At 25.5% G+C, this 27,987-nt stretch overlaps 1 protein-coding gene across 1 annotated transcript in view; it reads left to right on the forward strand.

The window, feature by feature from the left end:
• The first annotated feature begins 1,104 nt into the window (after nt 1-1,104).
• The window catches only part of LOC145837949 (uncharacterized), a 30,873-nt gene continuing 3,990 nt past the window's right edge, over nt 1,105-27,987 (forward strand). The window contains exons 1-20 of the mRNA XM_082945444.1: nt 1,105-1,168; nt 1,832-1,871; nt 4,233-4,327; nt 4,950-5,089; nt 6,904-7,110; nt 9,645-9,719; nt 10,391-10,534; nt 10,844-10,924; nt 15,884-16,014; nt 17,135-17,251; nt 19,278-19,328; nt 19,502-19,574; nt 19,918-19,992; nt 20,058-20,186; nt 22,631-22,798; nt 23,181-23,387; nt 24,209-24,312; nt 24,783-24,967; nt 26,960-27,131; nt 27,597-27,725. Coding sequence (XP_082801570.1) covers nt 1,131-1,168; nt 1,832-1,871; nt 4,233-4,327; nt 4,950-5,089; nt 6,904-7,110; nt 9,645-9,719; nt 10,391-10,534; nt 10,844-10,924; nt 15,884-16,014; nt 17,135-17,251; nt 19,278-19,328; nt 19,502-19,574; nt 19,918-19,992; nt 20,058-20,186; nt 22,631-22,798; nt 23,181-23,387; nt 24,209-24,312; nt 24,783-24,967; nt 26,960-27,131; nt 27,597-27,725 — 2,361 coding nt within the window. The 5' untranslated portion in view covers nt 1,105-1,130. The remainder of the gene's footprint in view (nt 1,169-1,831; nt 1,872-4,232; nt 4,328-4,949; nt 5,090-6,903; nt 7,111-9,644; nt 9,720-10,390; nt 10,535-10,843; nt 10,925-15,883; nt 16,015-17,134; nt 17,252-19,277; nt 19,329-19,501; nt 19,575-19,917; nt 19,993-20,057; nt 20,187-22,630; nt 22,799-23,180; nt 23,388-24,208; nt 24,313-24,782; nt 24,968-26,959; nt 27,132-27,596; nt 27,726-27,987) is intronic.

The following is a 27,987-nucleotide window of genomic DNA, read 5'->3' on the forward strand; positions in this document are numbered from 1 at the left end:
TTTTTAAACTGAAAAAAGCAAAAAATTATCTTTTAACTTGACACTAATCTTATAACTTTTCAAAATTATATATAATGCTAATAATTTTTTTTTAAAGAAGAAACCTAGCTTTACACAACTATAGTTATAATTAAGCAATCTTTTACCTAAATTATTTTGAATTTATATTTACTAAAAAAGTCATTTTTTGCTTCACCCTTTTTTCAACCCGTAAAGCATAATCAAATCTGCTTTGTTTGTTGACAAATCAACCAGTGCAGATCAATTTTTAGAAATATGTTTTTGAGTTACTGTAAATGACTTAACTTTACTGTAAATAATTTAAAATAACTTATTTTAAAGCAAATGTAAACATAAACACATTTTAGAATCTGGTAAAGCTATGTGATTAATGAAATAAGATGGTAAACTTCCTCTTCCAGCCATAATGTCTTATATTTTTTTTTAAATAATACATTCTTGATTTAAGAAATGTTGGCGAACATTTTTACTTTCATCAGTTTAAAATTTTTGATAGATATAGAATTGGTTGCTGGTTTTTGTATTTTCTTATATGCTTGGTAATTCTCTGCATAAATTAGAGATGCCACACACTCAGGGTACATTAACTTTAAAGTTGGTTAGACTTTCTTGTTAAACATCATTAATTAGAAAATAAAGGTAGATTGTTCTTGATATGTGTTGGGTTTAAAAATTTTATGTTATCAATTAAAATAGCAGTTGGTACTAAAAAGTATTATATTACTGATTCCAATTAAAATAAAATTAAGTTATTCTATATTTTATACTCAGTTTCAATGTTCTAAATTTAGAAACTCTGTGGACCCATGTTTGATATTCCTTAATGCTTGAGACAAAACATAACTATCTATAGAGAATTACTAATTAAGACACATTGAATGTTTACAAGTATGGCTTTAAATCATAAACTATACATAAAAATATTTTATACTTTTTCTTACCTCAAAAATAAAATAATTTCGGTTAATTTTTCATATTAAGTTTAAATAAAAAGAAAAGCTTAACTTTTTGATTAAGTTTTATAAATTTCTTTTGACAAAGTTGGTTCATATGAAAATAAATTTTCAACAGACTGAATAAGTTTTTGTGTTTGCATACACAACTTTTATATGACTGTAATTACTATTCCAAAACATAATTATTTCAGGTAAGGGTAATTTATCTAACACTACTAAGAACTAGTATTTATATTATTATAATTAAGATTATGTGTGTAATAAAATTTTTGGATTGCCTTGAAAAAGTTTATTATCTTGTGTTGTCAAATTTAGTGTTTATATTCTCAGCCTAAGAGTTCTTACAATTTGATATTGGTTAGTAATTAACAATTCAATTAAAAATGAGTAACATCATTATTGTAAACTTTTTATAAAAATTTTATTTTTTATTTTTAATAACTCAAGTTTAATAGTTATAATTTAAATAAAAAAGTCAATTAGAAATACTAAAGACTTCAAACTCATTTTAGTTTTATATCAGTTTTGTATATAAATATTTGACGTGACTAACAGTTCTCAAACCTAAATAACTAAAAAATATATATTTTAAATTAATGGTAAGTTTTTGACATAATACAAAATAAATTAATTTTTTTTTAAATTTATTGCTGACAAAAGAAGCATCAAGGCTTAAGAAATTTCTCAACTAATAGTATTGGATAGTTTTGTTGTATCTGTTTAACCATTTAAAAAACTTATAGTTAAATTGTAAAAATAAATTTAAAATACTTTAAGTATGCTAAAAAAGTTTCTATAGTATTTATGTTATTTTCATCTCAAGGATATTAAATATAGTTTATAATTATGTCAAGGAGTAAAAGAGGTGCAAAAGAAGAGCCTCAACAACCTAAAGTTAGTTGTTATTTTTCTAATTTCTAACAAAATAGTTTCATTACCTAATGTCTTTTATTTGTTGTTAGGCCATCAAGTAAATGTGGGCACTCATCATGCCTGCAAGTTACGTCTTTTGCATGCCAGACTTTAAAACAACAAAGTATTAAGCAAGCTGCCTAATTTTAAAAACTAGTTTTATGAAATAATTTTTTTTCTAAGAAAAAATATTATAAAATGGTTATTTAATAAGCACTACTGTATACTAAAAAAGGTTTTCACACACTAATTCTAATCAGGATAACTTAGACAGTTTTAAATTTTGGAAAAAAATCAGCTGACTCATAATTTATTTAAAAAAACTTATGCTAGTTAAGATAATTATTGTAATTATTTAGGCTAGTTTTTATAAATTTTTTCTTAGTTTGTTTTTAGAAAACACTTTTTCACAATTTGATTTTATTTTATAGAGTTTTAACTAAGCTACAAGATGCATTTTTAGTTAATGAATTTAAAAATTCAAAATTATTTTTGAGATATAGCAGGTCAAAGTCAGAGGCAAATTTGGTTCCTTATGGGCGGCACGAAATAAAACGGCAAAAAAAGACTATTTAACTAAAAGTCTATCTTCTTCTACATCTTTTGAGATAAATACCTCAATCTTTCAGGAAATGTTCCTTGCAATATCTAAAAAATTCTATTGGAAGTAATTTTTAAATTATTAAAAAATCTCAAAAAACATAGATTTTTAGTGATTTCTTGCTATTCACTCTTTTAGTTTGTGCCTCCCATAAGGAACTTATTGAAGTATCTGACTTTGACCGGCTATATCTCAAAAGTTGTCTGTAACTTTTGAAAATCTGTAAAAAGCAACTTGTAGCTTGATTAAAACTAAATAAAATAAGACAAAATTGTAAAAAGGGTGATTAACTTTTTTTAAAACTAAATAAATGTTCATATTCGAAAGCATTTTATAGCTTATACTTGAGCTTTTTAGTATGGGTCCTCAATACCTTAACGGTGCTCATGTTTTTTAAAAATCTTGTAAAATGAGGTAAATTTTATTGTTATAGAAAATAGATAAGTTATAGAAAATTAGTAGGATTGTCACACACTCAAGGTACTCAAAATAACTCTGAATATTTAAAATTCTAGAAACCTCAGGATAACTACAGATATTTTGATTTTTATAAAATTCTCAGGAAAATTTAAAGATTTTTTTGAAAGTCTCCAGATAGAATTTTTTCTAGATCTAGAATGAGATTTAGTTGATCCAGTTCCAATATTTTGTTATTTTTCTATAACCAATTATATGTCAAGAACATGATTTTTATTAGTTTTGAAATGCTTCTTTAAAATTTCTTCAAGCCTTGCTCTAGTTCTTTATTCTGTACTAATCTTAAAAATTGAAATATAGTTTTTGTTTTAAATCTATATTAATATCTTGTGATTTGAGTTTATTTAAAATTTTTAAATTTAAAGTAAAGTTGACATTGAACTTATTAAATATGCATTCAAATGATTTCTTCATGTGGTAAGATTAAAAATAGTCAATTAAAATGTTAATAAAAAAAATCAAACTTAATTCTATTACAAAAAATTATCCACAAATTTGTTTTCTAATATGAATCGATTTAAACTTTTAACTTTCAATCTTCAAAAACAGTATTCTCATAAAGTAGTAAATAGTCAAAAATAAACATGAGATATAAGTAGTTTGCGCCAGAGGCGAAATTTTTTTAAATAATATAAAAAAAAAAGTCAGGATAACTCGAGGCTGTTTTTTGTCATTAAGGAAAGTTTTTTTGACTCTAATAGTGACAACTTTGAATTTCGAGATAAATACTTGCAAAAGTAGTTTCAATTTTTTAAGATAAACAAAATACAAAACATTGAATATTTTTTATTAACTTATTTTAAAATGCTTTCTAAATTTGATAATCTAGTAATTAGAAAGTAAAAATGTACAACCTTTAAAGGTATTTAAATTTATGTTTTAAAAGTTGTTGGAGAATTTATTTTAGAATATTTGTGTCATTAAAAATATACCAAAGTATACTTCATGAATGAATTGCATTAGCAGCATGGGTTTATAATTAACATTTAATATATTGTTTTGAACAAGTTAAGTTTTTTTAATTAAAACTTTTTTATAACTATACATTTGTTATATTAATTTTATTTTCATTCAAAATAATCAAAGTAAATTGTTAACCAAACTATTTAATTTAATATAAGTTTTATAAAAACAGTGTATGTTAATATAAGTTGTTTTTTCAAAAGTACTGTATTTTTGCAACAACTTTACAAAGTTTCATCAACATTCTCCCAATGATATAGTTAATCTCGTTCTACAATTTTGATTTTTTTACTTTAACACAGTCAGTATTAGCCCACACATGGGGTGAAGAACTTGAAAAACCTACTCAATCAATGATAGAGTCATGTAGGGCTTTCTACAAGAGATACAATTTGAAGTGAGACTAAAGTATAATTTTAGTTTTAAGCTTTACATAAAAAAACGCTTTTAAAAAATTAAATTTAATATTTTTTTTTAAATTAAAAAACTTATAACTAATCTTGTGTAAATTTTGATAATATTTCTTAATTTTACAAAATTATACTTACTAAAAGTTACTTAAGATTTTAGATATGTTTGGTTTTTATATTAACTCTATTTGCAAATGCAAATATTAATATTTAAAAAAAAATCTTAAAGAAAAAAAAAAACAAAAAAATAAGTTAATTCTTTTTCAAAAACTAGGCTGCAAGTAATAATTTGAAAATTGGTTTCTTAAACTTAAGTTAGTTTAATTTTTCACTTAAAAGCATCTGACCTTTTTTAGAATAAATCAGTCTGTTTTAAAATAAGGTAATTTTCAAAAAAATATGCTGTTTAACTAATTGTTTGTTAGTGTGTTTTTAAGGTTAAATTATTACATTTAGATAAAGATTTATCATGAGATATCATTTTAGCAAAAATTGATTGAGTTTTAGTTACAAGAATTAGTTAAATTTTATTACTCTCCTACTATAAAAAGTTATTTAACAAATGAAGAACTAATATATCTGCAGTCAAAACTATGTTTATTTAAACAGGTTTTATAGTTCACTGTGGGTGAGTAATGTGAAGACCAATCAAAAAGAAAACATACAAGTCGGTTCAGACATAATGGTGTCAGGTTACAGTGGATTTCCTGGCTACTACATTGCTAAAGTCATCTCCTTCTTTGATCTAAGTGAGTTTGTTAGGAAAGGCGAAGCAGTGGTAGCAGTGTGAAAAAGTATAAATTTTTTTTTGGATTAAAAAAGCCTAGTTTTTTGAAAATTTTCAGGTTCATTGTTTATACTGAAGATATTTGAAATAAAAAATTAAACTATTGTTACGAAAACAAAAGTCTAAGTAGAAAGTAAGTAAAAAAGTATTAGTAGTAATAAAAGTTCATGGGGTCTTAAAATTTTTTTATTAATCTATATCACATTATGGCTCTTGTTTATGAGTGTAAATTATATCAGATGCGTTCAACTAATTATAAAAATGTTTATATATCGAACTTTATTCGCTTTAACAACTGACTTTTACAAGAAGAAAAGTAAACATTTATACTAAAACTTTTAAATCTTTTTACACTTGAACAATGTTAAATTTAGCTCTGGTGAACAAATATAGTTTTTAAAAGAAAACTGCCTGAAGTTGCTTTTCATTTAAAATGTAGTAAATTACCAAAGTTTTAACTGTTATTTTATAGCTACAAAACTACTTAAAGTCTGTTTTATTTGTTTATAACCTTCAAAAAAGCTTTTAAACAAATAAAACTTGGTAAAAGTTGTTCCTGTAGTTAACGAAGTATCGTAAGTTACTTATTTTTTGGTGTTATTTTAGTATTACGAGTTTAAATGATACGCACATTGTGTACTTACAAGTTATAACTAAGTATATTTAATTAAAAGTCTATTTTCTTATATGATAATGAATTTGTTTTATAAAGTAGTAATGAATTTGTTTTATAAAGTAATAATGAATTTTGTGTGCTCAATTATAAATAGGTTGAAAGCTTTTAGAAATAGTTCAAAGTTAACGGAAGTCGTTTAAACTATTAAAGCTGCTAAAACTAATTGAAATGTTTACCTTATTTTGCTCATGTATATAAATGTTGACATTCTGTCCAAAACTTCGTTATTCTGATACTTAAATCTTTTGTTGTGACTTTTATGCTTATGAAAAGAAATATTTTTTTTTGAATGGTTAGCTACTTCGCTTAAATTACTTGAATTAAATTTTTTAAAAGATGTATAATAATTTCAAACCAGAATCAATGTAACAAATTAAAATTAAGTATGGTAAAACTTAAATAATTATTAAGTTAATGGATCTTAGGTATGGAACAAAGTAGTAAAAAGTTTTGGGTTAATTTTAGTTTTATATTGATTAATTTATATTTGTTATTCACTACATACAACTATAAAGAAAACTGCTCAGTTTACTTTAAACACTAAAACAACCTAGAAATGTAAATATTTAAATAGTGAAAATAAGTGCTATATGTACTTTTACGTTCAATGATTATATTTTTACAGTTTGGCAGTTTAAGAATATATAAATTCTAATGCCATTTAAAGTTTATATTAAAGTTGTTTAAATTATTTAATCGTTCTATTGTAAAATATTTTTGACACAAAATTTTACATTGAAATCAGTTTGTGTATGAAATATTCAGTTACAAATATTACAATGGTCTAATAAGCCTAATATGTAGTAAACAAAAACTATTATCTAAATAAAAAAAAATTTTTTTTTGAAAAAAGTGAACGCTTACAATTCGTTAGGCTGCGAAAACAATTATGACATTATTGTTTTATAATAAAACTTAAAACATGTTTGTTTTATACTAATGCTACGCAAGCAATAAAGTTAACCAATTAAATAAGAATTCATAATGTTGAGAAACAGTCCTCATGTTCAATACTAACAAACCAGTAGTGTAATGTTCCTAATTATCAGAAATGTTCAAGCATTTTTCTTCTTGTTTCTACGTAGTATACCGATACGCAGGTGAGAAGGGCCTGTCGAGCAAGAGGTGCGCGGTCGAGTGGTACTACTTGCCCGACGAGCTCCGCCACACCGCCCGCCACCAGCTCTCCATCATGCGGAAGAACGAGGTCGTCAGGGACCTCACCCACAAGCGCAACGTCATAGAGGCCGTGACGTTGCTAGGCAACTGCAACGTCACCGTGCTGGGCCCCAACCAGTGCTTCCCCGGTTCGTTTAAATTTGTGTTTTGAAAGAAAATAGGTTTCAAAGTTTGTAATTAAAAGTAACTTGTGTGAAAAGTATAGATTTTATTATCGAAATGATATCAAACACATAAAAATCTTTCTATAAAGATTATACATGTTGATAAATTGTTTAACAAGTTAATAAATGTTGGTTATTTGAACCAAGTTAATGTTAGTAAAAATATTCAAGATTGGAATGTATCACAAAGAGTGTAAAGGTCCTAAAAAGCTTAATAAAATTATATGACTAACATATTTTAGCTAATAAACATTAATTGTTATACTAATGAACTGCTATAAAATTAAGCTTTATTTACAAATGCTAGTTTTAGTCTAGTAAAAAAATTATGATTGTTGTGACTTTTATATATATAATATATACTTTTTATATTAGCCTTGCTATTTTATTTCATGTTATACACTCCTTAAAATGTTTTAAAGTTACTAAATTTTCTTTATAGTAAGTTCAATTGTTATAAATATTTGATGTTTTGTTTTTAAGTCTTAAAAATAACACAACACTAAAGACTAAAACATTATATTAATGAATATTATTTTGATTTGTTCTTTAAAAATAGCAAGTTGTTATTTTGAACGAGTATTTGGATTATATAATTATATTAGACTCGTTGTAAAAAAACGTTAAATTTAATAAAGTTTGATAAGTTAATTTTTACTACAATTACAGTAATTTTTGTATAAGTTACAAATAGTTTTATTAATTTATAATTTTAACTCAAGACTCTATAAACTTAATAAAGAAGAGTAACTGTTTACACTTTAGTGGTAATGTACATTCAAACGATGGATATTTCTATTAATAAACAACGTGGCTTTTCGGATAAACTAAATGAGTTTTAATTTGATTAAAATTTGCACGATTTTTTGCGAAAGAGCTAATTATTTGTTTAATATTTTTATATAAAGATTAAATCTATGTTGTTTGTTTTTTAGCAACATTACTGTTTTTTAGTATATATAAATATTAAGCTTCTTTTACAGATAACATACTTTAGTTTATTATAACTCTAAAGTACAAGTTAACCTTAAGTTTGTTATATTTGTTTTCCTTTATAATTTATAGATTATTTGAGAACTATTAAAATAAAAATTAGTTTTGTGTATCAAACAGATTAGATCACTGGAGTAAATAAAAAGTACCAGTTATTAAAAAACTTAGTAGTTAAATAATAAGTAATTTTAATAATTGGTATAAGCATATACATTAATGTACTAATACTGTGTTTTTTAATTAGTTTTACTTAAAGACCCATAAGGAAAGCCTTAGTCACGTTTTATTAAGCTTTTGAAACAAAAGATCTACTCAAACATTTCAGTCTATTTATTAAATTGACATATTTGAAAGCATTTGTTTAACGGTGTATTGAATTTTAAAAAGCTGAGATAATTTTAATTATTTTTTTTTGCAATTATTTTAACTTGAATATAATTTGAAAATAGTAAAATAAATTACAGGTATGGTTATAAAAAACTCAGAGGTATATAGTATAATTTTATAAACAGTCTAAAAATAGTATGTTTAAACTTTTTGAGTTAAAAGTATACAATTTAGTTAAATGTTCTTAACTTATCTATAGTTTTATACCTTACAGAAAAAGCTATCTAAACTTTTTCAAAATATAAAATATATGTTTAATGTTTTCTGAAATTTTAAAGGCTACACAAGCTTAATCAACAAGAAAAAAGTCTTATGACTTTGAAATAGTTTTAAGCTTTTATTTACTGCAGGAAATATAGCTATAGGAAGAAAGTTTAATTCTAATGTACTTACAAGTGTAAATAGTTTTTCAAAAAGTTTTATTTGTTAATATTATGAATATTTGAGTAAAAAAGTAGCAATTTTAAAAAGTATTCTTAATATACCAATTCCATCAAAAAAACGTTGAAATTTATATTTTCCTGTTTAAAAAAGTAGAAAGACATGTATTTTCAAAATAAGTGAAAATTATCAATGAACTTTCTTTTCTTGTTTAATTTTTTTTACACTTACTTACTCATAAAAGCTTAACATTTTTTAAAAAGCAGAACTTGAAAATTGTTCTCAATTTTCAATTAATAGTTCGATATAATTTTTTTTGATCCCTTAAGCTCCATATACAACTAATTCAAACGAATAAATTATACTATCTGTATATAAATTTACGTAGTATACTTATAGTTAATTTTTTTACGAACTGCAATAAAGATTTAAAAACTATAATAAATTAAGACTGATACTATTTTTTTTTAGTCTAAAAAAAATAATACATACACATATCTGATAAAAACTAACTTACTTTTAAGAAATATATAGAAAATAAACTAGGTACAAGAGTTGAACGACATTGTGTTTATTAAGTCTAAAAAACATAATTTATACTAATTTTAACTTTCAATTACTAATATTGTTAATAGAAAATTACTAGTATCACTTAGATTGTCTAAAAATAGAACTTAAATAATTTAAAAAAATAAACAATGCGCAAGAAATCAATAACAAAATAATTTTATTTTTAGAGTTTGACGAGGAGATGGCAGATTGTTTCTACTGTCATCACGGTTTTGATGGTAAAAACATTATTCGCATCAACAGTAAGTTTTTAAAAAAATATGTTGCAAAGTTGTTTATTAAGACCAGTTAAAAGTTTAAAACAGAAAAGTCAGTATTATAAAAAATTGCACTTTTTACAGCCAAAAATGTTACTACTTAAAGTAAAATAAATGATATTTAATATTTTTTTTCTTAATGAACTCTTTACAGTTAAAGAATTTAAATTAATACATAAGACAGCTTTAAATAGAAAATAAAAAGAAACATTATTAAAGTAAAGTTTTTTTTTTAAGGAAAAAGTAAATTACTAGTATAAAAAGTAGATGATTGAAAACATAACATATGACTAAAGTTGGTCTCTGATAATTTCAGTAGTTTGAGCTGATTCACTACCACTTCCTTAGTTGTTGGATATTAACATTAATTGTATATGAAATATTTGCATAAGAAGTATTATTTATAATACTAATATAATTTTTAACTGGATATCAAAATAAATTAATATATTAAAGGGCATATTTTTCAATTTTTCTTATAATTCTGTGTCTGATAACTTACATCAGTTATTATACCTTGATAAGCTCACTCTCACAATGAAAGTATACTCTAAGGCTTGATTTTGATATATGTAAGTTTGTTGGAAATATTTAAAAACTCCTATACACAGAAACTTTTTAAACAAAAGTTAATAAATCTAAAAAAAAATTTGTAGCGAAAACAGAAAATGAGCAGAAAGAAGTTAAACCAGAAAAAGTGGCAAAGAAGCCGAAAAAGAAGAAAATAAAAAGGAAAATTCAGTCAGCTTCTACAGCTCCGTGTGAAACTCCCAAGAAAAAGAAGAAAACTGTGGTTACAAGTGTGTTACATGCCATTATATTAATTAAAAAACTTGCTGTGTTTTACTTAGTAGTCTGTTAGCTAACAAAATATCTATTTGTTTAATGATAATATTTTTTGGTATATTATATTATTGTTAACATGCATTATTATTTTGAGTAAAAAAAAAAAACTCATTGGAGAACAATGTTTGTAAAATAAAAAGTAGAATACTGCAAAAATATTTTAAGGTAGTTTTACAATTTTAAAAGACAATAACGAAAATGATGTTCAGAAAATCTATTAGTTCTGCAATTGTACAAGACTTAAATATGAATTTTTTTAACAGAAGAAGTGAATGAAAATGGGCAAAACGGGTCGCCCATGGAATCGCAAAGGGCGCCAGCTGCGGTGAAACCCGTAGAAAAAGGTTAACTTTTTTTAAAGTTTTATGTAACTTAAAGAAGTTAAACAGAACTATTTTTTTGTCTTAAGTTAGAGCTCATTGAACAAAAAATATTTATTTCATCCAAGTTGGAAACTAATATAGTTTGTATTATTTTAGTAAAAAATAAATGGTTATAATAGTAATTTCATATTGATTAAATTAAAACAAAATTTATAAAAGTTTGATTATAAATAGCTTGTATTATAAGTGACATAATACAACGGTAAGTTGTAACGTATTTGATACTAGTTGTGTTTATAATGTAAAATTTTAATTCTACGTCGTAAGTGATTGATTACAGTAAACTGAATTAATAATTAAAAAAAAACTAAGTTTAATATAACTTTAGATTTAGTATTTTTTAATAGTGACATAAACAGTTATAAACTTTTTAGTTGTAAATGATCAGTATCATATCTACAGTTATATAAAATATTTTTTCTCAGTTGTGTACTTAACTTAAACTACTCACAAGTAAGTTTAAAACTTTCAAATAAATTCTTAATTATTAAAATAATTATTTAAAAAAACTCTTGATTGTTTTCAAAAAAAAAAGTCCATTTTGGTTTTAGAACATTTAAAAATTTTACAATAAATAATTTTTTGATAGGTGCAATTATAACCAAGTGTGCTCCTTTTTGTAATTTTCTTAACAATTTAAAATAAAACTAATGTTTATTTTTCCCTCCAGCACCTTCGAATACGAATATTGCTCATTAGCGCCAGCAAGCAGTGAGAAATTTTTCTGAAGATTTGAAGGTGTTGGGGTTGGAAATGCTTCTATAATAATGAATTAGTATGCGTGTTTATAGTTGGTGCTTCTTGTTTTTACCTTCAGTCTTTTCTCCTAAAGTTTATCACCTTTTTTTAATTCTAAAAAGTTAGTATCTTAATGATAGACTAATACTTAACAAAAATCTGTATAATTTTATTTTCTTACAGCGACTTGTTTTATTACCAATTTTTTTGAAATAAAATAGTTCTAAAAATTAATCTTTCTCTAAATAATAGCTGAACCGTCAATATGTTTTTTTGTACGATTATATTTTTCTTATTTTAATACTTTCTTTTCAAACTATTAGCTTTAGTAACGAAAGTTCAAAATGTTGTACTTTATAGATGACATAAATGTTTTTCTAAAAAGTCATCCTATATTTTGTTATCGTTTTAGACAATTTTTTATTAGTTACATAAACGTTTAATTACTATTTATCTTACAGCTCTATTCTAATGACTTGTTTTTGGTTAAAATTAACAATGACCTTAATGAAAAATAAGTTTTTTTACAGAAAAGTCCAGTTTTGTTTTGTTATGTATTTCAAAAACATGTCCGTCTTAGTTGTTATTACTCAATTATGTTAAACTAGAAAACTAAGTCGGATTTTGTTCCTTTACTTTAATATGAATTTTTTTGAATAAGCTTGTGTCTGAATGGTAGCTTTGATTAATTGAAATCCGATTTTGTTGTTAGCTTTCACTTAGTTTGATCATGATTGAGTTTAAAGTTGTTTATTCTTGGCTCATTTTGTCGTTTCAGTTTAACTTCTCAACTGTTTTTTAATGAGCTATTTAATTCCTAATTTATGAGTTGATGTAAACTTGTAACAGAAATCATTTGATTAAACTGTATGTTTTTCTTCTGTTTTAGATTAGTTTATTTAAACAAATAGTTCTATATTTCAATAAATAAAATAAAATGTACCATTGAACTAGTATATTCAGGACTGTTTTTTAGTAATAATATATTGTTTAATGATAAAACATAAAGTCATAGAAATTGATTTAATAATTATCAATTGCAATTTATCCAAGTTAAATGTTTCTTCAAACTTGCAAAAAGAACTTTTTTACTATTTTTCTTAATCTTGTTGCGTTAAAAGATGATTTATTTTATTGCTTCGATTTTAATTTGAAAAAATAAACACAAAAAGTATATACAAAGTTATGAATCGATATAATACAAAAATAACTGATAACCTAAATATATATTTTGTTAGATACAGGTTTTTTAACTTAGCCTAAAAAATCTCGAGTTTTTCATATTTTGTAGCTTTATAAACAAAACTGAATTTTTTTTGTTTTATTTTACCATGCTTTTCATTACTAAAACTTAATTACTTTAAAATGTATTAGTTTATCTATGAAATATGTTAATCTTTCTTTTTAGTTTGTAAATTGATTTGAACTAGATTTAATTTTAGAACATTAAGATGTTATATTATTTCCTAACCAATATGTAAATGTTAATAAACTTAAAATTGTTTTGAAGTTTAAGTTAGAAGTAAACGAACTAGATATTAGAATTTACTTGATAATAATTTTTATAACGATAAAATAAATAGTTGTATATGTAGTAATTTTAAAGTAATATTAATTATTAACTTAGATTTTAAGTATTTTACTTAATAGCATTAATTTAAATTTAAGAGAATTTTTAAACTATAATAAAAAGGTTAATATACCTATTTTGTAGTTAATGTGTTTAAGAAATTGAAAAGAAGTACAAAAATATTTATATTGTAACTGTTTTATAAAAAAAATCAATACCCAACATTGATTTTGTGTTAAAACTAGGCTGAAGGTTATTAAAGTTTTTGAAACACAAAAAATATGCTCCCTAACAAGTAAAACAAGTAAAAGCTACAAATAAGTGGTTGTTAATATAGTTTTAATTTAAGTTTGAATTATATCAAATAAGTAAAAATAAATTAAAAAAGAATTTCGTATAGTTTTATTAAACACAACAAATAAAAAAGTTAGGTCTAGTTAGGTTAGAAAAAAGTCTTTTTCTTGTAGGTTAAACGTTGATTATATAGCTTACTATTTAAATATTTGTCATAGGAGAGTTTAAACTAGTTGGTATGCAATCTTAAAATATCAACTAATACTATTTACTTTTTCTATTTTGGTTTAGTGTCCACAAGTTATGAAAATCCTGTCGTAGTTAATACTTTTGTTGTTTGAAATAAAAGTCGCTAAAAAAAGTACGGGTTTTATAAACGTGGTTTTTTCTAGTTTGTAAAATTACGTACTAGATAACAAGTTCTATTAATACTTAAAATATAAAAATTATGTAATCAAAATTCTTATTTGTAGTTTGCAAAGGACATTTAAATAAAAACAAACAAATATTAAAAACCTTGGTATTATAAAATTTGGAAGCTTAATTTGAAGAAACATTAAACAGTTAATCAATAACTGCTTAGTTTTTTTTTTAATTTAGAGATCTTAATTTGTTTGATTAAAAATGCGTTAATAAAAAATCTTTTTAATCAAAGCCTTTATCTAAACATATATGAATAATATCATTTTGAAACTTACCTAACAGCCATGACAACAATATCTTTTTAGATTAAAATGTATAGTTTTGGGTGTTGGAATCTCTATAACATTTAAATGTTACTTTTAGTTACATCCTTTTTGAATACTTTTTTTTTATTAAAATATAATAAACGCTTGATCTAATAAAATTTAAGTTCGACTGCTAAGTGATCACTACTTGAAGAAAAATAACTATGGCTTTCTTAAAACCAGTCATTAGTTTGTAAACTGTTATAACTTATAAATACATTTAAATAGTTTTCAATGATAGTTTATGTATCAACTTTATCAAAAAGTAACAGAAAATGTCGTAACTAAAAGTTGTGAAAATATAGTTATAGGTTACTTTTTTGGTAAAAAAGGTACAAAAATTATTTCAAATCAATTAAGTCATCAGTGTGTTATGTTTGATTACTGAGTTCATAAGGCATGAAATAGATTTAAATAAAATAATTGAAATAAGTTTTTTAGCCGTTTCAATAATGTATACAATAGTTTTTAAAGTATAAAAACTCCTGTCAATAAAATATTTACATATCTGTACGCGGTAATGTAAAAGTTTTGAATACAGTTTTTTTAAAAACTTAATTTTTAGGAAACTTACTTGGCACAACTTACAAAAAAAAGTGAAATTTAATAAGTAATATCTGGTATAAGTAATATCTGGTAAGTACAAGTTTAAAGTTTCAAAGCTTACATTTAGACTTCTTTATAATTTTCAAATACAAGGTAGAAATAAGTGTACAAACTGAATTATATATTTTTTGATATACCCTTATAAAGAAATAAGAATTTTTCTAAGATAGCTCAGAAATTACGTAGAGCATAAAGTAGTTTTAAACAAAATAACGTGTTTTAAAAGTAAGGAAACAAATCAAGAACTCAATTACCTAACATAACATCAAAATTAAACCGAGGTTGTTTAAGTTTAATGTTATGAAGTTGATATTAAAGACGATCCTAGTTCTAAAAATAAAAGCTACTTACTTTTCTTGTAGTCTTAATACTTTTTTATTCTTCTTAATCTAGTCTTCAATTTGTGAATTAGGTTGAAAGAATTTTTAATGTTTTACAATTTTGATAAAACCATTTTTAACCAACTTACTCAATATCACATGCAAATAAGACATGTTAGCTAATAGTATTGTGTATTATAGTAAAACGGTTTTTTTTACCTATTCACATAAAAGATTGATTAACGTTTTTTTGTATAATAAAGGTCTATAAAATTAATAGTAAAATTTGAAGTTAGTTTTGTAGAACCACAAAAAGGAACGTGAGTATAAGCTAAAATTTTGGTTTAAGACTAGTTTTTTTTTAGTAGAAAAATATTGAAAAATCACATACTAAAGTATTTGAAAAATTTTATATATCACATTTAATTAGAATTCAAATTAATGATTGATACCGAAATTTACCAATTGAACCAGTACTTACTTAATAAAAACTACAAGTAAAAAAAAAACAAAGTACGAACTTACTAATGGTCAGAACAGCGTACAAAGTTAGGAACGTTCATAACAACACTCGACTGCTTTAGAACCAAACTTGTGAGAACTAAAACAAGAATTAGCTTGATTTTTACTTGTTGGAAATGTGATTGTAAATATGTCATTTCAGCACCCGCCAAAAAGTACGTGCCGAAGATGAACGCGTCAAAAGCGCTCGAAGTCATGATGCTCGATTCAACTGAGGAGGAGGAAGGGATGTCCAGCGACGAAGATTTTGTTGATTTCGATCAGCTCAAGAAGGTTGATTGTTTGTGTATATTTTCGAGTTCTTCACATTTACAGTCGAGTTTTTCACGGCTTTTATTACTACAAGTGTTATATCTCCTTGAAACTTTACCAAAATCCACATCTAAGGATTTTTGAGTTTTGTTATGTTGAATGAATTGCAAAAAGTAGTTTTAAAAGTTACAAATATATTGAATAAGATAAGTTTTATGCTTTTTAGGACACTTCTTAAAATATAAACTGGAATCATCTTTTTAGGAAACTTAAGGACAATAATTTTTACAGTTTTGAGACTATATTTTATTTAAAGTTAAAAATTTTCTTATGTTTTTAAATAGGTTTGAAGTGAATTAAGTAGCACAAGGCTGTAAGAAAGTTGCAATTTTAATTAATTTTTAGTTGTTCTTGTTTAAAGCTTAACTAATGAACTATGGAAGTTAAGCTTTTTTGTGGTTGTAGTGGTTTTGGTGTACATAGAAAAAAATTGATTAGTTTCGGCTTTTTTATATGAAAAGTTGAGCTCACCTTATAAAACAGAGTATTCCCACGGGTTGTTAACTGAACTTTGCTAGTTTTAAAATTTTGCTAGGTCTCAGCAAGTGTTTTGTTAGCATTTTATAGTTTATAAAGATAATAATAAAAAATGTTATTTAGACGAATTTAACAAAAATGCATGTAATTTTGGTATGTTAGTTTCTAATATATTATATATTTAGAAACTATAATCTTTCTTTAGTATAATAAATTTGAGTTTAAAGTATACAAAATAATGGATGTTAATAAAAGTTAAACCTTAAAAAATACTTAAGTTTTCGGAAGTAGAGAACAGGTGTTGAACATTTTACAAATTAAGTTTTATTAAAGTATTATTATTTTTCGTTTGAAAATAACGTTTTAAAGTTATGGTTTATATATCTTCAAAAGCATATTAGAAAAAATAAATAAACAAAAAATAGCTACTAACCAATTTAAACGTTCAAGTTAGTATTTAGTTACATTGGTATTCGAACATAAAGTATAAATTTTTGAATAGCAAAGATTTAATCGCATGATCTCTAAGCACCAGATAAATATCAAAGTATAGATCTAAAGTAAGACAAGCGCTCGAGCGAAACTCTTAAAATGAAAATTTTAGCAACACTTGCCTAAGAAAAAGGTCAAAGTCACGTTGGATAAGTTGAGAGTTTCACCTAATGGAGGTGTTTACGACAACGGTGGCGACATTTTATGTGATAGAAGCGGAGTTTTGAAGGTTTTAACAGCAAGCTCTTAGCGCTTGTACATGCATGCCATAACAATTGTGTGTGCTTGCTCATAACACTTTCTTTTGTTCTGTGAAACGAGGTCATAGAGTATTTTTAGTTAGATTGTGTGAAAATCAACGTCTTTCATTCATAGTTTATGTTTTGATTATGATTTTTGTTGGTTCAAACTACTTAATTAAAAGTTTTTGTTCACTAACAAGCTATAGGTAAAAATTTTTAGTATACTTTAAAATGATTAAGCAACATAAATTAAATAAAACATTTTAAATACAATATATAATTTATAAAGTTAGCTTGGGTAAGATTTGTATGAAGATAAGATATAATTAAACTTAAAGAATAGCTTTAAGTTTTTTTTTTCATTTTCTACTTAAATCCGTAAAAGTTAAGTTACTAAATACTAGGTTTAAGCTTAAAATTAATTCCTAGAATATTTCGTAGTTTAAAAAGATTTTTTAAGTAATGTTTTTACATATAGTTATTTTAACTTTTTAAAGTTATTTTATGTAAGAGTTATTTGAAAAATTTATTGTGATACAATAAAACCTTACAGTATTATTCAGTAATAAAATTCTTGTTCAAATTCTTTTTAACAGTATCTGAATTTTAGAACCATGTAATAGTAGCACGTGTAAGTAGTACTAGATGAACTAGTAAACTGTAAATAAGTATAAAACATTAAGTCATAGTTTTTATTTTAAATTAAAAATTTTGAGCACTCAACAGAAATTTTTTTAAGTTTTTTAAAAGACTAAGTTTTATTATAACTCAGATAGTTGTTTTTATACATGGTTTAGGAGCTAATAAACATATATTTTTTTTGAAATTTGAGCTTAGTTTTGTTCCAAACAAAGTACTTTGAATTATCAGAATAATCTAAACAAATGTATTTTAAAAAATTCAACATCTCACTATTATATATAAGTTTGTGCCTCTCATAAAGATAGAAACCTTAAACTTAACTTCGTTATGTAATTGAAAAAATGCTTTTTAAACTTAAATAGTTGATTTCAAAAATACTGAAAGTTTGGATTAGAAAGTAAACTAGTAGCATGAATCAGGTTTATATTTTAATTTTCGTTGGTTGAATGTATGCACGAATCGATTAAAATAGTAAATACAATATAACACTATGATGCAGTTTGAGTCAAGATTTTTCGGTTAGTTAGCATGATTGTTATCTGCTTATTTTATATCATTACGTACAAAGCTACGAAGATCATCACTCACTTTTGACATTACTTAAATTTGTTTTAATGTTACAGCTAGTTTGTTACCTGTTTTTTTTATGCTTTCTCTAAAACATCAATAAACAGTAAACGCTTTTCAATGTTCCAACTTAAAGTTAAAAAAAAATTAACGTTGTTATTTTACTGTGTGATTGATATGAAATAAATTGAACAAAGTTGAACAATTTTTCACACTCAACTTAAAATGCTTGTTTGTAATTATCTTAACAGAATATTTAATCAGTTATTTATTAATATTTTTAATTATAGTTTTGTTATTAACTGGTTTAATTTTATAATAAACAAATAACATAAAAGTAGTCCTTACTTTAATGACGTTCAATTATTAACGTAAATGAAATAGTTTAGGTATTTATATTGTGTTGTAATGTTCTATTAAAAATAAAGCTGTTATTATTAATTGTTATAGAGAATAGAAAAAAGTTGTTAATAATGTTTCTATATTTTTTAGTTGTGTAAATATTAGATCACATAAACTAGTTTTAATGATTTTTAATTACATAGGTTCATAGTTATTTTTAACATAAAATAATTTTTTTCTTAAATAGAATTTCATGTTCTATATGTAAAATCAAATCAAACACTTAATTAAGTTATAATTTTAGTGATATATTAAATGCAATAAATAGTTTAATATCGATAAAAATAATTTATGCGTTTATTAGTTGACAATTTAGATTTTATTATGACAAGTAGATAGTAGCAATTGTTAAAAAAATGTAACTGAGAAACATAAACTTATTCTGAATATTATTATACGCAGCAAATCCAATCTAAACCAGCTTCAAGGAATACAACAAATCTTAAAAAATATGTTAGTCTTTTTATATGTTATTGATATAAAACACTATGGTGTAAGTTTAAATATAAGCTAAAAATAAAAGCGTATTATTTTTTATACCTTTGAATAAAGTATTTTAGAATAATGATGAAATTCTATAGAATCTTATACTTAGTAAAAATAGTAAAAACGAGTTAAAATATTAGGCTCAAAATTCAAGCCTGAAAAATGATTCGTCCAGCAAACAGTCCAAAGTAAATCAGAAGTCTGATATTGAAGGTTTAAAGCTATTTATCTTTATTATTTGTTGTGAATATGATGTACATCACAAGAAAGAGCATGTGTAAAACACCTTTTTGTTTGCTTTGTGTTATTAATTATTTTTATTAAAAGTTATTTAAAGTTTTTCAATTAATTCCATTTGTTGACATTAGGATTTCTTTATCTGCAGTAGCTTTTCTTATAAAAACAAATAATTAGTTCTCTAACTAGAATAAAATAGATAACTTTTCTACAGTGTTTGAGGAACTATAAATATTTTCTACATATGGTAGATATATAACACCATTATTTGTTTGTTGGAGTTTTCAAAATAAATTTTATTAAATATTGAAATAAACAGTAAATGAATCTCTGATCGAAGAACAAATGCTCGATTCTACTATAGAAACTTCTCCAGCTAAGAAAGTTGATACAGGTTTATACAAATTAGATTATAATTAACAATTGAAAAATAACAAAAAAAAATAAATGTTTATCTAGACAAAGTAGTAAGAAAAAGTTTAAGACCAGCTAAAAAAAAGCAAGTCAACTTAGATGAAACAAACAACACTGTACACGAATTTCAAGCTGAAAAATCTACTTCTGTCAAAACTACTGAGAATAGTTCAGGTATTTTTAAGTCTTTAAGTAAGGCGCATATGTTTGTTAAGTAGTAATTTATGCTTTAAACCCAAAAAGTAGTGTTTAAAAAAAATTACTTTTAATACGTTTTTATTGATATTTAATGTTACAAAACAAACATTAAATACATCTTTCAAAAACTAAAAGAATTGTAAAAATAATTTTTTACAAAATAGAATCTTGTGTAAACAAATTTTAAACAAACGGATTTCGAAGAGTTAGAATTAAAATATATTTTAAGTAAAAAGTTATAAAAGTTTTGTGGTATAACACAGCTTTAAATTTTTTTGATAATTTAATTTGAATAGTGTTCGCATTAAGTTTTCTATAACTTAGTAAAAACGTTAAAATTCATATAAGGCTTTTTTAAATGATGGAATTTATTTCATTACCTTGATAAACTAGTTTTTTCAAATTAGTAAAAAATAGTTATGTATTTATTTTTAAAAGTTATTCAACTTCAAATTTTGTATGAGAAAATAAGGAAATATATATTCGAACGAATTTGGCGACTTAATCTCCAGAGAAAATTTGGTGTTTTACTGAATGAATAAATAAAAAAAACATTTAATAAAGCTTTGGCTATTAACAGCTTATATTGGAAACATTAAGGGAATAGGAGGGTTATAAAACTTTTTTCACAATTTGATCTTATTTTATACAGTTTTTACTAAGCTACAAGATACTTTTCACAGATTTTATAAATTCAAAGTATTTTTTGAGAAATAGTCGGTCAAAGTCGGAGGCAACAATAGCTTCCTAATGGGAGGCGCAAACTAAAACGGCAAAAATAGACTATTTCACGAAAAATATATCTTCTACGTTTTCTTAGATAACTACTTCAAAATTTCAGGAAGTGTTACTTGATATATTTAGAAAATTCAGTTGGAAAAAATTAAAAAAATAAATATAAGATAAAAATTTTATTTAAAGTATAAACAAAAAAACAGTTTTTTTTTATAAAACTTATATTTTAAAATATTTTTAAATTTTGTTCCGACAAAATTTTCTTATATTGCAAGGAACATTTTCTAAAACTTTGAGGTAGTTATCTGAAAAAACGTAGGAGGAGATAGATTTTTAGTGATTTTTAGTTATTTACCGTTTTAGTTTGCGCCTCCCATTAGGAAGCTATTGTTGCCTCCGAATTTGACCGGCTATATCTCAAAATCTACTTTGAATTTTTTAAATCTGTGAAAAGCATCTTGTAGCTTAGTAAAAATTATTCAAAATAAGATCAAATTGTGAAAAAAGTGTTTTACCCCGCCTATGTCCTTAAATGTATTTTTTTATTACTTGCACTTAAGTAGTTGGTTTTACTTTAGTGATATTTAGAAAGTCGTCCTTAGTTTCGAAGTTTACAAATCTAGTGTTTCAGATTAAATCATCTCTTATATCAGTGGCGTCGCGTGGTTTTTTTCCAAGGTGGTGCAGAAAGAAAAAACGAGTTGCCGGTGCTCGATTTGCCCTTACTTGAGTTGTCCCTGCTCGAGTTGCCTTTGCTCGAGTTGCTTCTGCTCGAGTTGCCTCTGCTCGAGTTGCCTCTGCTCGAGTTGCCTCTGCTCGAGTTGCCTCTGCTCGAGTTGCTTCTGCTCGAGTTGCCTCTGCTCGAGTTGCCTCTGCTCGAGTTGCCTCTGCTCGAGTTGCCTCTGCTCGAGTTGCCTCTGCTCGAATTGCCTCTGCTCGAGTTGCCTCTGCTCGAGTTGCCTCTGCTCGAGTTGCCTCTGCTCGAGTTGCTTCTGCTCGAGTTGCTTCTGCTTGAGTTGCTTCTGCTTGAGTTGCTTCTGCTCTAATCGCCTTTGTTTGTGTTGCTTCAACTCGAGTTGCCTCTACTCGAGTTGCTTCTGCGCGAATCGCCTCAACTTGTGTTGCTTCGACTCGAGTTACCTCTGTTCTGCTCTCTGTTTTCATTTTTTGTTTACAATAGCTTGTGGAATGATACTTAAGCCTATACTGTTTTAGGGAACTTTCAACTTAGCTTACTTACCGCAAGATATTGATTTTGCGGTAATTCTTGAAGAAATTTTGTTTTTTGAGTAAGAGTTTGCGGCAGTGAAGTGAGCAAAATGGTCGTTTTCTAAATTTGAGTTTTGTAAGAGATTTTAGTCTAAAAGATAACGTAAAATTTATAGATACTTAAAGTTTTCTTACAAAATTTTAAGGTGGTGCAATTGCGGCAGTGCAACACCCCACGCGACGCCCCTGTCTTATATTACTTAATTTACTTTTCCAAGTATGTGACATTTAGACAAAATTGTAGCACTTTTTACTATATTATTTTACAGCATTAAATTTGGTAGTTTTGCTAGTTCAAAATTTTACTGAGATTTTAACCCGCAACCATATTTAATTCAGACTTCTTTTAGTTTATAAGTTTTATAAAATAAGTGTGTTATAAGGCGTCTCTTGACTTTAGTTTACATCTTTTTTAGATCAACCAGTGAGAAAATCAGTGAGAAAACCGAAACCATCAGCAAAGATGAAGGAGGAAGCTCCAGTCAACACACCAAGTAGGAAATCACTGAGAGCAAGTAGGAATCAGAAGAAATATGTTGCTGAGTCGGAAGATAGCGGAGATGAAACTCCAGAGAACAAACCGAGTGGGAAATTGGATAAAATTTTAATGTTAAAACGGGTCGGGCAACGTACAGCCCACTCATAGATATCTTTAGCTCGCGACATATTTTTTAACAAGTTGTAATAATATAATTGAGTTTGTTTAAAACTAGTATTTTGAATGGGCTCTTAGTTTAATTATTAATGCATTTACTCTTGAATAAATAACTGTTTAAATACAATTTTGCTTTTAAAAAGTGTTTTAAATTTTTTAAATACAATTTTTTACAGTTACATAGTCCGCTAACGTTTGTTTTTAACAAGCTGGCAAGCAAAATATTTCTCTTGGCAAATTTGGCCCGCCAACTAGAAAGATGCCATACCCACTGTAAGGTGTCTCTCATTAATATTATAATTACGTTTTAGATCAACCAGTGAGAAAATCAGTGAGAAAACCTAAACCATCAGCAAAGATGAACCAAGAAGCTCCAGTCAACACACCAAGTAGGAAATCACTGAGAGCAAGTAGGAATCAGAAGAAATATGTTGCTGAGTCGGAAGATAGCGGAGATGAAACTCCGGAAGAAGAAGTTTATTTGGAATCTTCCACCAGTGATGATGGATTTTCGGAAGGTGTTCATATTATAAAACTCAATACCAAAACTTAAGTATTAGTTATTTTTGAGTTTTTATATCTTTAATTAGGTTTTTTGCGAGATAGTTTTAGTGTGCCTGCTCGTGTAAAATGAGGGCTTTTAAGTTTTATAATATTTGTGTAGAAGTTAAGTTTTTCTACTCAAAAAAGTTTAATTACTCGTTTTTATATAACACTTTATTTTATCATTCCTATTAGGTTTATTGAAAACAGTAGTGATAAAGTAATGATAAAATTATTAATACGTATTTTAAAGCAGTCTATAAAAATATAAATTTTGTATATAAGATACTCTAGAAGAAGTTTATTTGGATTCAACTAAAGAAGATTTCACTGAAGATTGTTCTGGTATTCAGACGAAATCATTAAAATATTGAAATTATACATTTGTAATGGTTTTATTAGTTAGATAAAATAGTTAAGTGAAACCACTTACACTAAAATATTTTTGATTAAAAATATGATATAACGGTTTGTTTAATTTTACTTATTTGAAAAATAGTATTTATATTCAATTCAATGTTGAAATATTAGATTATTGGTATCAAACTATGTGTAAGTTGTTTTCAAAATGTGTTTATAGTATGTATTTTAACAAATTAAATTATACAGTGGTATTTCTTACTTATTTCAAATTTAAGTACATATATCAACTAAATTAAATTAAGAGTAAAACGTTGGTCCATATAAATATCTTACTTTTTTGATAATGATTGTACAGAATTAGGTGTAAAGTGTTTTCGGTCTTTTCTTACATTTCGAATATTTTTAAAGAGACATATTAGTAATGTTGTTTTAGACGAAAGCTATGAAATTCCAAAGAAAAAGAACGGAGGCAAAAAGTTTGGTAGAAAATCAACAGCTGCGTCAACTGGTAACAAGAAAAAGTGTCTCCCTAAAAAAGTGAGTTTAACACATTATTCTTTAAAAAATAATATGGTACTATATTACTATATGAGCTTTTAATGTTTACAGTATTCTTTGTTCTAAAATATTTTTAACATTCAAACTAAAACGTGTCATATGAAAATTAAACTTTTTTAAAGTTCTTTGTTTAACTCTTTTAGTTTGTCTATGTGCTAAGTTTATGTACAACCAACATAAGAAAGTTTAATTTTATAACTTAAACCAAAACCAGTTATATGACAGAAAGTTTTTTGATAATCGATTTTATAGTTAGTTAATTATATATTATTCAATTTTTGCATAATAAATTTTAAAAAACATTATTATAAACTATTAGGTATTAGCAAGATCATAGCTATTGGAGTAATTAAAGATAAGTAATGTATTATATATAACAAAGAAATTTTATTATTTTATATACAAGTTCTTCACGAAAAGCAGTTATTAAAAGCATTAAAAAAAATCAGGCTCAGCAGAAGTTGGCCCGAATTCCGCAGCGATTGCAGCACTTGAGCGGCAATAAGAGCAAGTTAACAATTGCGCGGGAAAGGTTGCACGTGTCGAGCATACCCGGATGTCTTCCGTGCAGGGACGACAAGTTCAAATCGATATTCGAGTTCGTACACGACAGAATGGAGCAAGGAAGTGGCGGGTAAAAGTTTATTTAATAGATGTTTTATATTTAGGGTTAAGTACAACAATCATGTAATTTTTTGAATTTTAATCGGTTTTCCTAAACTCATTTTTGTAAACGCTACCTTTGGAAGAAATAAAATATAAAATTGACCCTTTTTTTTATTTTGTCACCCATTTGCTTTTTCGCTCCTGATATCACCCACTTCGAAAAATCATGGTTTAAGTCTTATCTAAAAATAAGTACTGAAAGACAAGCTAAAATTATTAAATTGATAATCGATCAACTAACAATTCTATAACTGCTTAAAAATTTCATCATTGCCCCTCCCCCCTTTTTCGCCCATTACTAGTTATTGCTCCCAACTTACTAATATCGTCCACTTTTGGAACCCTGATTTAAATAAACAACATCATGAAGAATATTCAAGTTTTTTACTTCATAATTAAGTATATTTTTTATATATCCGTAGTACTAAAATTCGGCAGACATTAACTTTTTAAAAAAGATTAAATGTTACATTAAATTTTAATGTTATTAGATGGCTGTTTACTTTTTGAACTTTAGAAAAATAATATGTTCCTTATTTAGTTAAGCTGTTTTTGAAGCTACATAAAACACATAACAAACATTTTGTTTAGAAAGACGCTTAAGGAATACATGTATAATTTTTACAGACTACCTAGATAATACTATTTTTATGTTGCACCTATGTTGATTTGAATTTATGTCTCTACTGTATATTGTACATGTTTTTATTAGTTTATAAGTACTGTAATACTAGAAATAAATCTTGATTAGTTTTATTTGATCTTATATATATATATATAGAACTAAAATACACAAAATAAACTTTTGCTTGGGACAGCTGTTTCTGCGTTTAATACGCGTCTTCAGCCAAGTTTTATTCAATGAAAAACAAACTTGTAAGTACAGCAATAAAATTATACAAAATTAGGTATTACGTAATAATAGAATAGATAGTTAGTTTTTGACATAATTATTAACAGAGTTTTTAGATAAATTGTTTTCTATAATGCATGCAGCCAGTTTGTAATTCGTTTCTTTTGTTTAGAGATTCAGATTTTTTAACTTTTAAAATTTCGATTTTTTCCGCATTGCACAATTTACATCCGTTTTTTAAATTATACTTATTTTTCGTTCTTGTTAATATTTCCCACTGAATTTTAAAATTGACCTTGTAATTTTTTAGTTTCCAAATATACTGCGATAATGTTGTCGTATTTTTATGTTTTTCGTGTTTGAAGCTGTACTTGTGCTTTGTGTAGCGATTCTTGAACGATAGTCCAGTCGAGCCGACATAAAACTTAGTCTGATTTTCAGTTATGACTGTTGCTTTATATATAATATTTTCCATTAGGCAACTTCCATTTACCGGGCATTCTTGTTTTTTGCAGTCACACATTCGCCTCTCTTTGTCCTGCGTGTCTAACATCTTTCGATGGTGTGCCATTATAAGTTGTTTCATGTTTGGCATGCAGGAATAGGACACTTTTAGTGTCTTCCTGTTAAAAACTTTACAATATGGATGGTCTTCAGTAAAGTTTTTGTCCACAATCTCTAGGAAGCGCTTCCCAACCCGTGTTGCCACACTTTTGCAGAATGGAGCATTGAAATATAAAATATTTCTTCTCCTTCTTTTCTTGTTCTTACCCTTCTCGCTTTTGTGGCTATAGGCTAACTCGTGATCGTACCCACTTTCTCTTATAGCTTCCTGGTATTGCTGGGTTGTTTCCTTAAAAAAGCTTTGACTGCTAGAAATCTTCTGGAGGCGGTTATATAGCGGACTGCTATATATATATATGCACCAATCTATGTTTTAAAGTTTTGACATTTTCCAATAGTTCACATAACAAATTAATCCAACTATAGTATACTAATTTTATAAACGTAATATAAATTTTAAACAAAACTTTCGATTAGTTTATTGACTAACTTGAAATTCATTGTAAAATTTAATAATCCAAACTTATACAAATACTGTTTCAGGTGCATGTTCATAAGCGGAGTGCCAGGCACGGGAAAGACAGCAACGGTGATGGAAGTGGTGGCAACGTTGCAGGAGATGGCAGAAGACGATGAAGTACAGCAGTTCAACCTCGTTCATGTGAACGGAATGAAGCTCACTCATCCGCACCAAACTTACGTGGAAATTCTGAAAGTTTGTTGATTTTTCATGGAAGAACACTTAATTGGTTTAATGTTAAATCTAATAAAAAGCTTAAAACGTAACACAACTTTTTCTTTGTTTGAAACAATTAGGGTTATATGGTTTTGTTCAACTCCAAACATTTTATTGAATATTACTAAATGAAATTTGCAATTTATTTAGGAATATTAAAAATATAACCAACTAATATTTATAATAAAAATCAATAAAACTTTTAGAAAGTTTTTTACTGGTAGCACATTGTTTGTATACATTTTATAATAGTTTTGATAAAATGTACTTTTAGTTTTGTAAAATTTTAAAAACTTGATTATGCATTAATGAAGACTACTAGTTACTAGTTGTTATTATAGTAATTTTATTTTGCTTTTAACATTTTTTCTTTATCTAGTAAACTTAAGAAAATATCTAAGTACTCCAAATAATAAATTTTCTGAGTTTTATTTTCTGTTTCAGCAATTGAACGGAACAAAAACATCACCGAAAAACGCTGAGGATATTTTGACTAATATTTTTCAACAAAGAAATAAAAAGCCTACTTTGCTAATTGTCGATGAACTTGATTTACTATGGACTAAAAAACAGGTATGAAAAGCATTTCCTAAATACTAGAAAAAGTCATTAAGATAAATAAGTGTTTGTGTAAGTATTAAAAAAGTTCAAATAATTGTTAGAAATTTATTTAATTTTAAGTTAAGCAGCATGAAGTTAACTTGAATATAAAATTAAGCCTTAAAATCAGTATGTGTATCCGTTTCAAAATATTAGTTCTTTAAAAACTTAAATATTATACTAGAATAAAATACTATTTCTAATATTTTTACTACTTTATTTAATATTGTCTATT

This window comes from Thalia democratica, chromosome 6 (genome assembly GCF_965202585.1).
Source record: "Thalia democratica chromosome 6, ktThaDemo2.hap1.1, whole genome shotgun sequence".
NCBI classification, from domain to species: Eukaryota; Metazoa; Chordata; class Thaliacea; order Salpida; family Salpidae; genus Thalia; species Thalia democratica.